General features: G+C 40.4%; 1 protein-coding gene across 2 annotated transcripts in view; it reads right to left on the bottom strand.

Annotated features, from left to right (window-relative positions):
- LCMT1 (leucine carboxyl methyltransferase 1) overlaps positions 1-16231 on the bottom strand; it is a 67215-nt gene that overhangs the window by 15985 nt on the left and 34999 nt on the right. Inside the window, exons 5-6 of one of the 2 annotated variants that reach the window (XM_008070494.1) lie at positions 14762-14823; positions 2720-2822 (exon numbers count right to left, since the gene is read on the bottom strand). The exons of the other annotated variant lie outside the window; for it this stretch is intronic. Coding sequence (XP_008068685.1) covers positions 2720-2822; positions 14762-14823 — 165 coding nt within the window. The remainder of the gene's footprint in view (positions 1-2719; positions 2823-14761; positions 14824-16231) is intronic. 2 annotated transcript variants of the gene reach the window in all.

Below are 16231 nucleotides of genomic sequence, written 5' to 3'. Positions count from 1 at the left end.
GCTCCTGGCCTCTGCAGCCTCGACCTGCTGGGCTCCGGCGATCCTTCTGCCTCAGCCTCCCAAGTAGCTGGAACTACAGGCATGCACTACCACGCCCGGCTGATTTTTTGATTTATTGTAGAGATGAGGTCTTGCTGCCCAGGTGGGTCTCGAACCCACGGGCTCAGGCAATCCACTCACCTCAGCCTCCCAAAGTCGCAGGATTACAGGGAAAATATTGCCCCTATTAAACAACTAATAAGTAGGAAACCTTACAGTTAAATTCAGGATATGATTCTAAGACTGGTACCCTCCCGATACTGAGAGGTTACCATGCTTACTTGTGAGTACCAGCTTTAACCAACCTACTACCAATATTTACTCACTAAAAGCTGCTAAAAAATACATGCCCTAAGAATATTAGTAGTGTCACTGAACATCAAGATTTCCCTTCTCCTAAATAAAAATATACCACACACTACAACCTGCAAACTGTATAAGGAGATACCCAAAGAAAAAAAGAGGCATAAATACTCAGTTACAGTTATTGACCTTGCTCTCTGAACACTCAGTAAGACAAAAACGAAGAAAATAAAGCTGGCATGACAGTGCTGGGTCAATTACAGCTGTCCCTAACATTAGGCAGGTGAGTAGTAAGACCTAACAATAACAACCTCACTGATGCTAAATTAAGGCTAAACCAATAAACCAGAACTTCCTCTTGGAGAGAAAACAGTAATAGCTGCATTAATGAAGGATGAGTTAGATCAAGCCCTACTCTCCACCCCTCCATCTCCCAGAGCGCACTTGTATTTGCATGTCCTTACCCTCCCACCTCCCTGCCAAAAGAATGGGGAGGCATCTTCCCTCCCCTCCAAGGCTAGTTAGTCTCATTCCAGGATTCACATCCACCCAACTCTTTCTGGGACCCAGCTCTAGTAATAATTCCGTTAGTTGCTAATTTATTTTATCTTTTGCCATTAATTCTTTGCCTTCAATTTATTATTTAAAAAGATATTCCCTGGCCAGGCATGATGGTTCACGCCTGTAATCCCAGCACTTTAGGAGGCTGAGGTGGAAGGATCCCTTGAGCCAAGAGTTTAAGACCAGCCTAGGCAACACAGTGAGACCTCATCTCCACACACAAAAAATTTTTTAATTAGCCAGGCATAGCGGTGTGAGCCCGGAGTCCCAGCTACTTGGGAGGCTGAGGTGGAAGGATAGCCTGAATCTAGGAGGTCGAGGCTGTGGTCAGCTGTAATTGTGCCACTGTACTCCAAGCTAGGCAACACAGACTCTGACTCAAAAATAATAATAAAATAATATTCCTTTTACCATACCTTTCTGTCAAATGTGCAGCTCATGCTACTCACCTTAAGTACTCTTGAAAATGTCACCTTCATCTGTGTAGATACGTCTTTACTTCCCTCTACCTCTTTAACTCCAACCTGACTTCGACTCCAATCTGATTTAGCAGCATCATGCTAAAACCATGCATCTCATTCCTCTCCTCTTCTCAAGAATTTTGTGTGAACCCTTCTAATCCATTTTAAAACTACTTCTGTGATATATGCATATAATCATGAAAATACAGTATTTTGGGGGTTTGGTTCATTTTTTTATTCAACATGAAGTTTTCGGGCTCCCTCCATGTTGATCCAGGTCATGCATTTACATTCTATTCATCTATTCTCCTCCTGATGGATATTCAGGTTGTTTCCAATTTTCTGCTACTAAAAACAGAGGCTGCAATGAACATCCTCCTTGCACATACATGCTAGATCTTCTCAAGAGGACAGACATGAAAGTAGAATTGCCCTGTCACATGGTGTACACATTCACAATTTTACTAGATACTTTCAGATTGTTCCTCACAATGGCTGTACCAGGTTCACTTCCACCAGTGGTACATGACCATTCCCTGTCCCCCATATTCTTACCATCAGTTGATATTGTCAATTTTTACATTTTTGCTAACTTGATAGGAATAAAATAGAATTTCACCTGAGCTGGGCTCAGTGGCTCAGCCCCTAATCCCATGCCTTTGGGAGGCTGAGGTGAGTGGATTGCCTGAGCCCGCGGGTTTGAGACCTGCCTGGGCAACTTGGCGAGACCTCATCTCTACAATAAAAATCAAAAATTAGCCGGGCGTGGTAACGCACACCTGTAGTTCCCGCTACTTGGAAGGCTGAGGCGGAAGGATCGCCGGAACCCAGCAGGTAGTGGCTGCAGTGGCCAGGAGCGGCCACTGCACTCCAGTCTGGGTGACAGAGTGAGACTCCAACTCAAAAAAAAAAAAAGAATTTCACCTTATTATTACTAAGATTCAAAACCCTTTTATACGATGTTCAGTTTCTTCTTTGAGCTATCTGGTCATCTACCCTTTGCCCATTCTTCCATGGGACTTTTTTTTCCAACAGTTGTTTTTTTATATATTCTGAAGCTAATCCTTTCTTTATATGTTGTGGTTATATGTTTCTATCCATACAATTATCTTCTCTCAAACTTTGTTCATGGAATTAGACATGAGTATTTTTTAAAAGTAACATGAGTGAAGAAAGAGACTTGAGAAACAGTGCTGCCTGAAAATTTCAAAAAACAACTCTAAATAGCAACAAAAATGATAACACTTCCAGAATAAAAAAAATGGGACATGGGTACCGTGCTGTACTTACAACTGGCCTTTTCTCATAATTAGCATGAAATTGCAAATGCATAAGAGAGTTAAAAAAAATCTCACTGTGTATTTATGTTACATTTCTTTAGTTTCTCTTCCAGATCAGACAGGTCTCGGAGATCTGCTCCAATTATGGCATATCTCTTTGAATCCAATATGTGTCCATCTGCAAATGCAAGAAGAGATTACTAATTCAACATAAATAATAAAAAAGAGACTATAATTTCAATAGATATGACTTACTCAAAATTACAGTAACTTTATCATTTTCCCCATTATAAAAATACATGCTCACTGTTTAAAACAAAATCAGACAGGAGATAAATATGGGGACCCATCAGCAAGCTGTTCTCTAAATGTTGCACCAATTTGTGGTATGTTCAAAAGAAAGCAATTTATGTACTAATATATTTACAAACACAATTATAACATCTGCTTTAAAATTTCCAGCAGAGGTAGGATGGAATGATATAAGTATATTGTTTCTCAAGCTTTGGCAGTCATCATAATCACCTGGAGGGCTTGTTAAAACACAGATCTATCCCCTGAGTATCTGATTTGCTAAATCTTTCAATGATAGAAATTTACATTTCTAATTAGTTCCCACATGGTATTGATGTCTCTCTGGGGACCTACCCTTTTAGAACCACGGGTACATATGAAATGAGACTAGCAGTAGTTAAAGTTAGGTGACGGATACATGGAGATTTATCAATCTAGTCACAATATATTTGTGTGTGTTTCAAATTTTTTTCAAATAAAGGTTAAAAAAGAGCTGGGTGTGGTGGCTCATGCCTATAGTCCCAACACTTTGGAGGCCAAGGCATGAGGATCACTTAAGTTAGAGGTTACAGTGAGCTATGACCATGCCACTGCATTTCAGCATGGACAAAAGAGAGACTCTGTTTCTCAATTTTTTTTTTGAGTCAGAGTCTCACTCTGTCACCCAGGCTGGAGTACAGTTTACGATTACAGCTCATGGCAGCCTCGATCTCCTGGCCTCAGGCAAATTCCATAGCACGCCACTATGCCTGGCTAATTTTTTTGTAGAGACCAGGTCTTACTATGTTACCCAGGCTGGTCTCAAACTCCTGGCCTCAAGTACTTCTCCCAAAGTGCTGGAATTACAGGCATGAGCCGTGGTGCCTGGCCTGACCCTGCTTAAAAAAAAAAAAAGTTAAAAGAAATTATGAAAAGAAAGAAAAGTGTCTGGATTTTATCCCACACATTATTCAATCAACTTCCTCAAGGGTACAAACCCGGGCAGGAGTTGAAACACCAACAATCACCCTGTACTGCTGCTAATAATTATCAAAGCCAAGAGAACTACCGGCAAAACTGCTAAAAAGGCTAAACTCTGACACGTAAGTAGGTGCTTCTTTATTATCTTGATAACCCTACCTAGCTGAACAAATACATTTGGCTACACACCATATACCAGAAGAAATACCTCCTAGGAACCGACTAGATGTCAGGAAAGTAAAATAAAAAATATGAAGGCACTTGAACCCTATTACAAAAACAATTCCCAAATGTCTGTGTGACTTCTTGCAAATAACCAATATATTAACAATAAGCATGTTTGGAATAACTTTTTCCACCTCTGACCGAAAAAATAAAAATAAAAACCACAAATACATCAGAGTTTTGGAGCACATAGTCGCTAGTATCATGTAGTTCCAGGGAGACATATCTTACTCAGATTAGGATCTCACATTAGCATGTAAAGCAAAAATCACACATCCTCAAGATGATTCTTATAAATTTTGGATAAACTATAGCAGAGCTCTTAAGTCAGGAGTTACTCAAGCTGTGTGGAAATAACAAGTCCTTATCTGTCCTTGAGGATGTCCTACTACCATTTTGCAAGGAACAGAATGTACTATGGAGGACACCAGCTGAAAGCCAAGTTTCAAAGGAGTTTTACTATTCTGGGATAATATGTCATTTTTATAAAATCTCATTAGGAAGATACCATCCATACACATGGTCCTACCCCATGGGAGGTTTGAAGCAAAGAGGTAACAATCAATTTCCTTTTGAAAAACTCATTCTGACTTATTTTTCATTACATGCCCAGTTATATACTTTTAATTTTTTTACCCTATGCAGATTTTAGCTTTAAAAATACACAATCAATTCTAAGATGCATGTTTGTAACATTTTAACATTTCTGAAATCTGGATGAATCTAACAGTCAATGTGTCGGCTCGTCAGCATTTTTTTTACTGATAAATAAATAATGGTGATTCTTATCCTCATAGCCTCAGAGTTGTGATGAACTAGGGTAATTTTTAAACAAAATTATTGTCAGTTTTATGATCACCTATCATTTTCCCCAAATTCCCATTCTCATTTTAATTTTATCCAAATCCTCCTTTCTTAGTATGACAACATGATCAAAAACTATAAAGAATCAGTCTAAAAAATTCACCCACAAGACAAAAATACAAAACTTTAAAAAGTAAAAAATCTGCAATAAAAAAAGGCTAACAACAGACCTTTATAAAAGAACATATCTGTATGTTATAAAGGGTTCCAATAAACTGAAAAGGAAGCAATGCAACTAAAAACAAATGGACAAAGAAAATGAAAGGAACATTTACAAAAAAGTCCCAAAGGCTAATAAAACTAAGGAAAGACATTCCACCTCACTAGCATTCAAAATTACATAAATTTTTAAAATAATAGGGCATCGTTTTGGCCTATCAGATTGGTTGAAGTTTTTAAAAATGATACTATCCAGTATTAGCAAAGGAACTACAATGTGAATGTGTACCCTGAAGTTCATGTGTTGGAAACTTAATCCAACCTGTGAAACAGTGTTGAGAGTTGAAACCTTAAGTGATTAGATCATGAGTGCTCTGTCCTCATGACTAGACTAATGCCATTATCTCTGAAGTGGATCTCAAATTGTGGGAGGGGCTTCCAAGTCGAGTCCCTTTCCTTGTCTCTCGCACATGCTCTCTAGTCCTTCCATTTTCTGCCATGGGATGACACAGCAAGAATATCCTCACCAGAAGATGGCCCCTTGATCTTAGGCTTCCCAGCCTTCTATAAGAAATAAATCTCTGTTCTTTATAAATTACCCAGTCTGAGGTATTCTGTTGTAGCAGCAAACAAACAAAGACAGAAAACTGGTACTAATAAGTGGGGCTGTTGCTCTAACAAGTACCTGAAAATGTGGAAGCAGATTTGAAACTGGGTAATGGGTAGAGGATGGAAGAATGTGGAGAAGCAAGCTACAAAAAGCCTAGACTGCCATAAACAGAGCAATAAGGTGATTTTGTAGAAGGCTTAGAAGAAAATAAGAGCTGTAGAGAAAGCCTAGATCTTCTCGGGGATTACTATATGAAGAGTAAAAGCCATTCTGGGGGGGAGGGGACTCAGATGGAAATAAGGAAAACGGTATTGGAAACCAGAGTAAAGGCCATCCTTGTTACATAGTTGTAAAAAACTTGGCTGAATTATGTCCATTTCCTTGGACTCTGTGGAAGGCAGAACTTAAAAGGAATGAACTAGGATATCTGGCAGAAGAAATGAAAGGATGTAACATGGATTTGACATACCCAGTGAGCAGCCATTGTAACACTGCCTAAATCTCATGTTTTTCTAGCAGTTCACTTAACTTACCCTCTAATCAATAACAAAGGACAGAACCAGTTTCTCAGAGGTGTAGCTATTGATAGTTGCTTTACAACCCCCTCCCCAGCTTGTTACTAGTTAGCTTTTCTATTCCAAGAATTTGCCTCCACCCATAAGACCCAAGTTAACCTAATCAGCCCGGCTGTGACCCTCATGACAGACTCCATCACCACGGCAGCAGCTGTGTGACTAACCCACTGGTCTGCCTGCAGTCCATCACCTAACATCTGTACCTGCCTTACCTACCCCTTCCTGATGATGTGGAGTAGACCACCATCCAATCATCTTAATGAGCTTCCCCCATCAAAGGGAAAGATTAAGAGGACTCAACCACGCCATAGCTTTACTAGACTCTGGTATGGTCATGTGCTCTTTGAGCTATGTTTCCTGGCTTTGGTCCCCTCCCCTACCTTAGGGAGGTGAGTCTCCTCTTTCTCTTTCTCTCTAATTTGCTTTCTAAATAAGCTATATTTTCTAATCTAACTTCTGTGCGATTCTTTGCATTTTTCTCGCAGCACCAGACAGCACACCAGACATCCACACCCTAGCTGGCCTGACCTAACATTCTAGAGGCCCTGTGAGAAGACAACAGTAGATTTAGGTTAAGAGCATGCTATTGAGAGACCCAAGAAACCAAGAAACTTATTTGCTGTAAAAGTAGCGTTTAGTTCACTATATTTCATATATCCCCACCTCATGTTTACTATATATTTTGTGTATCCCTACCTCATGTATTTTATGAAATCTTAGTACTTTAAATCCTACCTCAGACCCTGTAGAATTAGGCATATGTCGGGTGCGGGTCATGACCAATAATGGCGTAAGCAGTGTTTGTATTTAGAACTCTTGGGTTAAGCATTGTCAGCCCCAAATTAATAGGCTAACTTCTGCTTTTACAACGGGATGTAAATGATAAAGCGATAAGCCCCTTTCAGACATTCCTATAAGGTGGCAGCAGACTCAGAGGCGCCAGCTGCTCTCTATCACCGGTTTTTATCCCAGTGATAATTTACATAGCAGTGGCTATGTAAACCTGCAGGAACAAAGACTTTTATATAAGAAACCACCTTGCTATAATACGCTTGTGATATTTTATAAATTCCCAGAATTAGTATATGATTTTCTACCCCACATTCACTGTATGTGTTTGCAGCATTCATATTTAAAACTTTGTTAAGTTTGGCTTTTGTTGCCCCATAATGACCATGTTATGTTATGTAAATGTTAAGCAAACAAGCTTTCCTAAGCAGACCTTGGGATGGAAACTTAAAGGGCTAATGTAACCCTTTGCCTGCCAGCTCAGGTTACTTCATACGCAGGGACTACATGGACCTAACTTATCTAACATTCCACTCGGCCCATTAAGTGGGTTTCTGTCAATCACGGGCAGCACCCACCAATACCAAGTGTTCCAGTACCCATTAGGAGAAATTACCCAATCATGTAAAATCAAGTTTAAAGTTCTTTCCCCTCCCTCTGTAATTGTGCATAAAAACTGCTTGCCATTATGAATCAGGGCTCTCGTCCCTGAAGCTGCTGCTTCGGGCGTGAGCCCAGACTCAAGCCTGAATAAAGACCCTCGTGTGTTTGCATCGGAGCTGGCTCTTTGTGGTCTCTATCTCTCTCATTAGAGTCCCGGGTTCAACACCTGCTGGGAGGGTGGCCTAACAAAATATCTAGGCAGCAAAGTGTTCAAGGTGTTACATGGCTTTTTCTGGCTGCTTCCATTAACATGAGAGATGAGAGAAATGATTTAAAGATGGAATTTATAACTAAAAGGGAAGCAGAAGGGCAAGATCTAGAAAACTGTCATCCTGGCCAGGTAAAGAGTAAAGCAGCTTGTTTAGGAGAGAAAACTAAGGATATGGCCAAGCAACTGTTTGCTAAAGAGATTAATATGGAAAGAGGGAAATCAGGTTCTATTTGCAAGACAATGGGAGAATGACCTCAGGGGTACTTCAGAGATCTTTGAGGCAAGCCAGCACCTTGAGGGCAAAGTCTCCAGAGAGGTGCCCACTGCCCTGCACCTTGAATGGTTCTCAGGGGCCCAGGTGCACCTCGGGCTGTTGCTCTAAGCAGTAGGCCTTGGTGGTGTCCACATGGTTCTGACTCTACAGATGCACAGAATGCAAGAGCTGTGGGGCCGTGACAGCCCCCACCTAGATTTCAAAGGATGTCACAGACAGCCTGGGGGTCCAGGCAGAGATATGTTGCAGAAACGAAGCCACCACAGATATCCCCTCCAAAGGCAATGCCCAGCAAAGTCATAGGAGTGAGGCCACAGGGAATCCCTAGTAGAGAGTCCCTACTAGGGCAGTGCCTAGTAGAGCTGTGGGAGCAAGACAGCCCCTGAGACCACAGAATTGTAAGACCATCAACAACTGGGAAAACTCAGGCATTAGGCTCCAACCATAAAGCTGCTGAGTAGACTGAGTCCAGTTGCTTGAGGCCTTGGGGGCCTAACCCCCATCTCAGCAGACCTAGGATATGGGACATGGAGTCAAAGGAGATTATTCTCCAGACTTAAGACTCACTTTTGTTTTCTCTGTTGGATTTTGGACGTACTTGGGATCAGTTACTCCTTTCTTCTTGCCTACTTCTCCCTTTTGACATGGGAAACTCTATCCTATGCCACTGCATTTTGGAAGCACATTAATTTCACAGGCTCACTGTTGGAGAGAAATTTTCCTCAGTATGAATTGTGCCCTGAGTCTCAATCATATCCAATTTAGATGAGTCTGGAATTTTGAGTTGGTGCTGGAATAAATTAAGACTCTGAGACTACTGGGATGGAATAAATGCATTTTGCATTTAAGATGACATGAGTTTTGAGGGCCAGGGGCAGAATGCTAAGGTTTGAATGTGTCCCCAAAGTACATGTGTTAGAAAATTAATCCTAAATGTATCAGTGCTGAAAGGTGGGATCTTTTTGTTGTTGTTGTTGAAGTCAATCTCACTCTGTGGCCCAGGTTGGAGTGCAGTGGCATACTCACAACCACCCCAGAGTTGACCTGCTGGGCTCAGGCAATTCTTCCGCCTCAGTCTTCCAAGTAGCCGCAACTACAGGCGGGCGCTATCACACTCGGCTAATTTTTTGATGTATTGTGGAGAAAAGGTCTCATCAAGTTGCCCAGGGTGGTCTCGAACCCCTGGGCTCAGGCAATCCACTCGCCTCAGCCTCCCAAAGCGCTGGGATTACAGGCTTCAGCCTCCGCACCTGGCCAAGAGGTGGGATCTTTAAGAGGTGATAGGTCATAACGGCTCTGCTCTTATGAACAGGTTACTTATCCTCGAAGTGGGGTCCTGATAGAAGAATGAGCTTGGACCTCTTCTCCTCTCTCTCTGCTTCTCTGCCTTCCATCATGTGCTGACACAGCAATGAGGGCCCTCACCAGTTGCAGCTCCTTCAGCCTTGGACTTTCCATTTCCAGAACTGTAAGCAATCAATCTCTTCATGACCAACCTAGGCAGCATAGCAAGACCTTATTTTTTTTCTTTGTAGAAAAAAGTTTAAATATTAGCCAGGCATAGTAGTATGCACGTGTACTCCCAACTACTCAGGAGGCTGAGATGGAAGGACTGCTTGAGCCTGGGAGTTTGAAGCTGCAGTGAACCATGATCATGCCACTGTTCTGTGGCCTGTGTGACAGAGACTTTGTCTCTAAAAATAAAGGGATCTCTGGTCTTTATAAATTACCCAGTCTCAGTTATTCTGTTAGAGTAGCACGGACTAAAATAGAGGGTGTAGAGAAACAATCCTCACTCACTTTAGTGGAAATATAAATTTGAAAAAAGGACTTAAAAAGCAGTTTGAGCCGGGCTCGGTGGCTCAGCCTGTAATCCCGCGCTTTGGGAGGCTGAGGTGAGTGGATTGCCTGAGCCCGCGGGTTCAAGACCTGCCTGGGCAACTTGGCGAGACCTCATCTCTGCAATAAATCAAAAAATTAGCCGGGCGTGGTAGCACATGCCTGTAGTTCCAGCTACTTGGAAGGCTGAGGCAGAAGGATTGCCAAAGCCCAGCAGGTCGAGGCTGCGGTGGCCGGGAGCGTGCCACTGCACTCCAATCTGGGCGACAGAGTGAGATTCCAACTCAAAAAAAAGAAAAAAAGCAGTTTGGCAGTAGCTACCAGAATTCATACTGTGCAAATTCTTGGACCTAGCAATTCCTACAAAATATGCACATATACATATATTTGCTACCACATTGTTTAATATAAAGATATCAAAAGGCAGCAATCTACATGATCATCGATAGAAAATAGATGAAATATAATAAAATATCCGTGCAAAGGAGTACTATAAAGTCATTAAAAATAATGAGGCAGATCTATATATACTGACATGAAAAGATGGTCATTATTTGACCAGAACATGAAAAGAACAAGCAATATAACTAAGCATAAATGATTCACTCTATATTAAGCTTGCATAAAAGTCTATATTTATATATAGTAGTAGAGACTCATTCATTCAACAAGTACATATTAAACTAAAACAGTTATTCAATGTGTATATTTATTCATTCAACAAAAATTTATTAAAACTTTTATGTGTCAGGCACTGAAATGCATTAATATGTGTATTTATTTACCTATCCCTAGGTATGCTGTCTATCTGTAGTCAGAAAACACTCGGCCAGTGTAGCTGGGAGTACAGGTGCAAACTACTATGCCTGGCTAATTTTTAAATTTTTTTCTACAAAGAAAAAAAATAAGGTTTGCTATGCTGCCTAGGCTGGTCACGAAGAGATTTATTGTTTATAGTTCTGGAGATGGGAAGTCCAAGGTTGAGGGAACTGCAGCTGGTGAAGGTCATGTGATAAGACAGCAATAATGATTAAAAGTATTATATAGTAAATACATAAACTAGTTGTTTATCAACTTCTATATACTGTAGATAGCTGTATATGCTAGATTTTTATATGGCTGGCAGTGCAATGGGTTTGTTTATAACAGTAACACAACAAACACATGAGTAATGTGTTGTTTTAATGGCTATGACGTCACCAGGCAGTAGAAGTCTTCCAGCTCTCTTATGATCTTATGGGACCACCATCATATATGTGGTCTATCCGATGTTGACTGAAACGTCATTATGACTACTTACTTTCTCCATACTTTTGCTATTATAGTTTTGCATGTATTTGGTTAATATTTGTGTCAGAATAATGATCTATAATGAAAGATCTAGTACTTTACATTACCTTTGATTAAGCAATGTAGAAATATAAAGTAGAAAGTAAAGGTCTTCCATACCTCCACCTTTAAGATAACCAATGATAGAGTGTTTTTTTTTTCCTTTTTTGAGTCGGATACTTTTAATCATCATTGCTGTGTTATCACATGACAGAAGGCAGAGAAGCAGAGAGAGAGGAAAAGTACTGGGTGGCTCACATCTATAATCCCAACACTTTGGGAGGCAAAGGTGAAAGGATAGTCTGAGCCCAGGGGGTCAAAACCACCCTGGACAACTTGGTGAGACCTCGTTTCTATAATAAATCAAAAAATTAGTCAGGTATGGTGGCGTGCGTCTGTGGCTCCAGTCACCTGGAAGTCTGAGGCAGAAGGATTGCCTGAGCCCAGCAGGTTGAGGCTACAGTGACTGTGAGTGTGCCATTGTACTCCAGCATGGGTGACAGGGTGAGACTCCGACTCAAAAAAGGAAAAAAAAACCACTCTAACATTGGTTATCTTAAAGGTGGAGGTAAGGAAGACCTTTACTTTCTACTTTATATTTCTACATTGCTTAATCAAAGGTAATGTAAAGTACTAGATCTTTCATTATAGATCATTATTCTGACACAAATATTAACCAAATACATGCAAAACTATAATAGCAAAAAGTATGAAGAACATAAGTAGTCATAATGACGTTTCAGTCAACATCAGATAGACCACATATATGATGGTGGTCCCATAAGATCATAAGAGAGCTGGAAGACTTCTATTGCCTGGTGACGTTGTAGCCATTAAGACAACACATTACTCATGTGTTTGTTGTGATACTGTTATAAACAAACCCATTGCACTGCCAGCCATATAAAAATCTAGCATATACAACGATCTACAGTATATAAAACTTGATAAACAACTGTTACTGGTTTATGTATTTACTATATAATACTTTTAATCATTATTTTGGCATATATGTCTACTTTTTTTTTTTTTAAGAAAGTGAAACAGCCTCAGACAGATATTCTACAAGAAGGCAATGTTGACCGCTCTATGAATGTTACTGCCCCTGGAGACTATCCACTGAGATGAGGTGTGGAGGTGGGAAACAAGATACCGATAACCCTGACCCTGTGTAGGTCTCGGCTAATGTGTGTGCTTGTGTCTTAGTTTTTACCAAAAAAGTTTAAAACGTAAAATATCAGCAAAGAATTTAAAAATAGAAAAATGCTAATAGAATGAAAAATAAAGAAAATATTTTTGTACAGCTGTACAAACATGTTTTAAGCAGTTCTATTACGAAAGAGTCAAACATTTAAAAAAATTTAGCTGGGCACAGTGGCTCATGCCTGCAATCCCAGCACTTTGAGAGGCTGAGGCGATCGGATTGCCTGAGCCCAGGTGTTTGAGAACAGCCTGGGTAACTTGGCGAGACCTTGTCTCTACAATAAATAAAAAGAATTAGCCGGGCGTGATGGTACATGGCTATAGTTCCAGCTACTTGGAAGGCTGAGGCGGAAGGATCGCCTGAGCCCACCAGGTTTAGGCTGCAGTGGCTGTGAGCATGCCACTGCACTCCAGTGTGGGTGACCGACTAAGACTCCAACTCAAAAAAATAAATAAGTAAAAACGTTAAAGTTTAACAAGTAAAAGAGTTACAGTAAGTTAAGGTAACTTCATTGAAGAAAAAAACCCTTTTGTACAGTGTTTATAAAGTTTATAGTAGTATACAGTAATGTCCTAGGCCTTCACATTCACTCACCTCTGACTTACCCAGAGCAGCTTCTAGTCCTGCAAACTCCATTCATAGTAAGTCCCCTATACAGGTGTACCATTTTTTATATTTTATACAGAATTTTTACTGTGCCTTTTCTATGTTTAGATGCACAATGCTTACTATTGTGTTAAAACTGCCTACAGTGCTCAGTACAGTAATATGCTGTACCATTTTGTAGCCTAGGAGCAACAGGCCAGACCAAACAGCCTAGGTGTGCAGTAGACTACATCATCTAGGTTTGGGTAAACACACAATGATTAAATCACCTAACAACACATTTTCAGAATGTATCTCCATCGTGAAGCAATGCATGACTGTGATCCAGCAAATGGCACAGCCTGAATAGGTAATACTTACGATTTGTATGAGGGAAGCAAACGGTGAAGGAAGATGAGTGATGTATTTTGGCTGTACACAAAAGGACGCTTATCTAGTCACCTGACGTTGACTATGTTATCTGTGGTGATGACCATTTATGAGGGCCGTGCTCTGTGTGTACATTATCTGACCCAAATTGCTAATAAACCCATTTAATTTCTCTGTCAGACACAAACCAAAAACAATGAAAGAGAGTTACCCATAATGTAAAGGCTCACCAATGAGAAAAGCATTGTTAGAAACATTCATAATTAAAAGTTGAGAAGAGAAAAATTGAGGGGAAAGAAAATGAACTTCAGGGACCAAGAAAGTAGCAGAAATGAGTAAGATGGTCAGGCGGAAGATACCAAAGAGTGGCAGGGGCAGAGCTAGAGAATGTGCAACTCCTCTGGATAAGCCAGTTGCTACTCAATTGTTCCTGTGCAGGAATCAGCATCTAACGGTGCCACATCTTCTAGATTTTCCATGGAAAATTAGAAATTGAGATATTCATAAGAAATCTATGTTAGGGCTGGGCACAGTGGCTCATGCCTACAATCCCAGCATTCTGGGAGACTGAGACTGGAGGATTGCTTGAGCCCAGGAGTTCAAAACCAGCTGAGACAACACTGCAAGACCTTGTTTCTACTAAAAAAAAATCAAAAAATTAGGCAGGTATGATGGCATGTACCTGGAATCCCAGCTACTCAGGAGGCTGAGGCAAAAGGATGCCTGAGTCCAGGTGGTTGAGACTGTGGTGAGCCATGACTGTGCCACTGTACTCCAGTCTGGGTGGCAGAGTAAGACCCCCTCACTCAAAAAAAGAAAGAAAGAAAGAAAGAAAATCTATTTTTGGAGTGTTAGCAACTAATCCAGATTCTTTAAAAAAAAAAAAAATTTAGGACTAGAGACCTAAGGATATCTAAGAAGAACCATACAGAGAGTTGTTTTAAATTCCCTCATGACAACCACAATACAAGAGTCAATGTATCAGCAAAAACATACGCTATATACCACCACACACACACACACACACACATACACACACACACACACACTCTAACACACACCCCATCTTTTAAAAAGAAAAGAGAGAAAAAAAAGCAAAAATACTTATACAGTCCATATTATATTACTTAGGTTAAGGATACTTGCCCATCTGAAGTGTATCTTCTGAATGCAACTCTATAACGGGGCTTGATAGGGGGGGCTTGCATCTATGGGAAGACAGGAAAAAGGAGAAAGATGAGTCCATCTACTCATCAATTTATTCATGAGCTCATTTGCTGCAAAAATGTAGACACCCACTACAGAAATGGCAAATATGCATTACAACTGTTCACAGTAAGGGCCACGCTAAAAAGGCCTTCAGTTTAATTACACTTGACCCTAAGCACATACAGTACAAATTCAGTAGATGCAGGTATCAGTTTGGGTCAACTAACATTATATTCAACATTTGATGTCCAAATCACACACTGATCATGAAAAACATAGAAGTATAGAGACAGGCTAATAAGAATGTTACAAATAGTCCAATGTTTTTAAAGTCATCTCTAGTTTATTACCTGTTCTCAAACACACTTTTTTAAAATGTATTTTTATTTATTTTAAAGATGTGGGGTACAACTCAGGATTAGCCAGACAAATACACTTTGGTAGACAGCTATTGTCATAGGTCACCAAAAGAATTGACTCTTACACAAGCCTAAAGTTCAGTAACATTTATGTGATAACTCCCCCAATCCAGAATATGCAAAAATCAGAAATCAGAGAGCCAAATTCAATATAGCCCTCCAATAACCATAACCAAACACTAATCTACTTTTCATCCCATGAAACCATCTCTGGACTTAACTTCGAGTTAATTTACTCTTTCTTCACTCAGAGTTCAAACTAGCTTAGTAATACTTTGCTGTGCCCAGAGCATAGGAATTACCACTTGCAATTTTAAAAGCATACTTAATATAAAATATAATTTTGTTTTAAATTTTTTTAAAAAGAAAAAAAAATTTATATATATATATATATATATATATATATATAATTTTATACTCAGAAAGAGTGGAAAACTTATTTTCTAATTTTCTTTTTTTGAGTTGGAGTCACTCTGTCACCCAGACTGGAGTGCAGTGGCTGCTCCCGGCCACTGCAGCCTCGATCTGCTGGGCTCTGGCGATCCTTCCACCTCAGCCTTCCAAGCAGCCGGAACTACAGGCGCGCGCTACCACACCCAGCTAAGTTTTGATTTATTGTAGAGATGAGGTCTCACCAAGTTGCCCAGGCGGATCTCGAACCCATAGGCTCAGGCAATCCACTCATCTCAGCCTCCCAAAGGCGCGGGATTACAGGCTGAGCCATCGAGCCCGGCTGAAAATCTTATTTTCAAAGGACAAACTAAAATAAACAAAGCCCGAAAAATATGTCCAGTCTGTAAGGATTAGACACCTATTTCTAAAGGACAAGCCAAAATGCTCATGCTTGTTAAAATTTTTTTCAAGACCAGGCTTGGTGGCTCAGCCTGTAAACCAGTACTTTGGGAGGCCGAGGTGAGTGGATTGCCTGAGCCCACGGATTCGAGACCCGCCTGGGCAACTTGGCGAGACCTTGTCTCTATAATAAATT

Source organism: Carlito syrichta, unplaced genomic scaffold (genome assembly GCF_000164805.1).
Source record: "Carlito syrichta isolate Samal-C Ts95f unplaced genomic scaffold, Tarsius_syrichta-2.0.1 Scaffold313449, whole genome shotgun sequence".
In the NCBI taxonomy this organism is placed as follows: domain Eukaryota; kingdom Metazoa; phylum Chordata; class Mammalia; order Primates; family Tarsiidae; genus Carlito; species Carlito syrichta.
The sequence above is the reverse complement of the archived record's forward strand: the minus strand, read 5'-3'. Positions and strand labels throughout refer to the sequence as shown.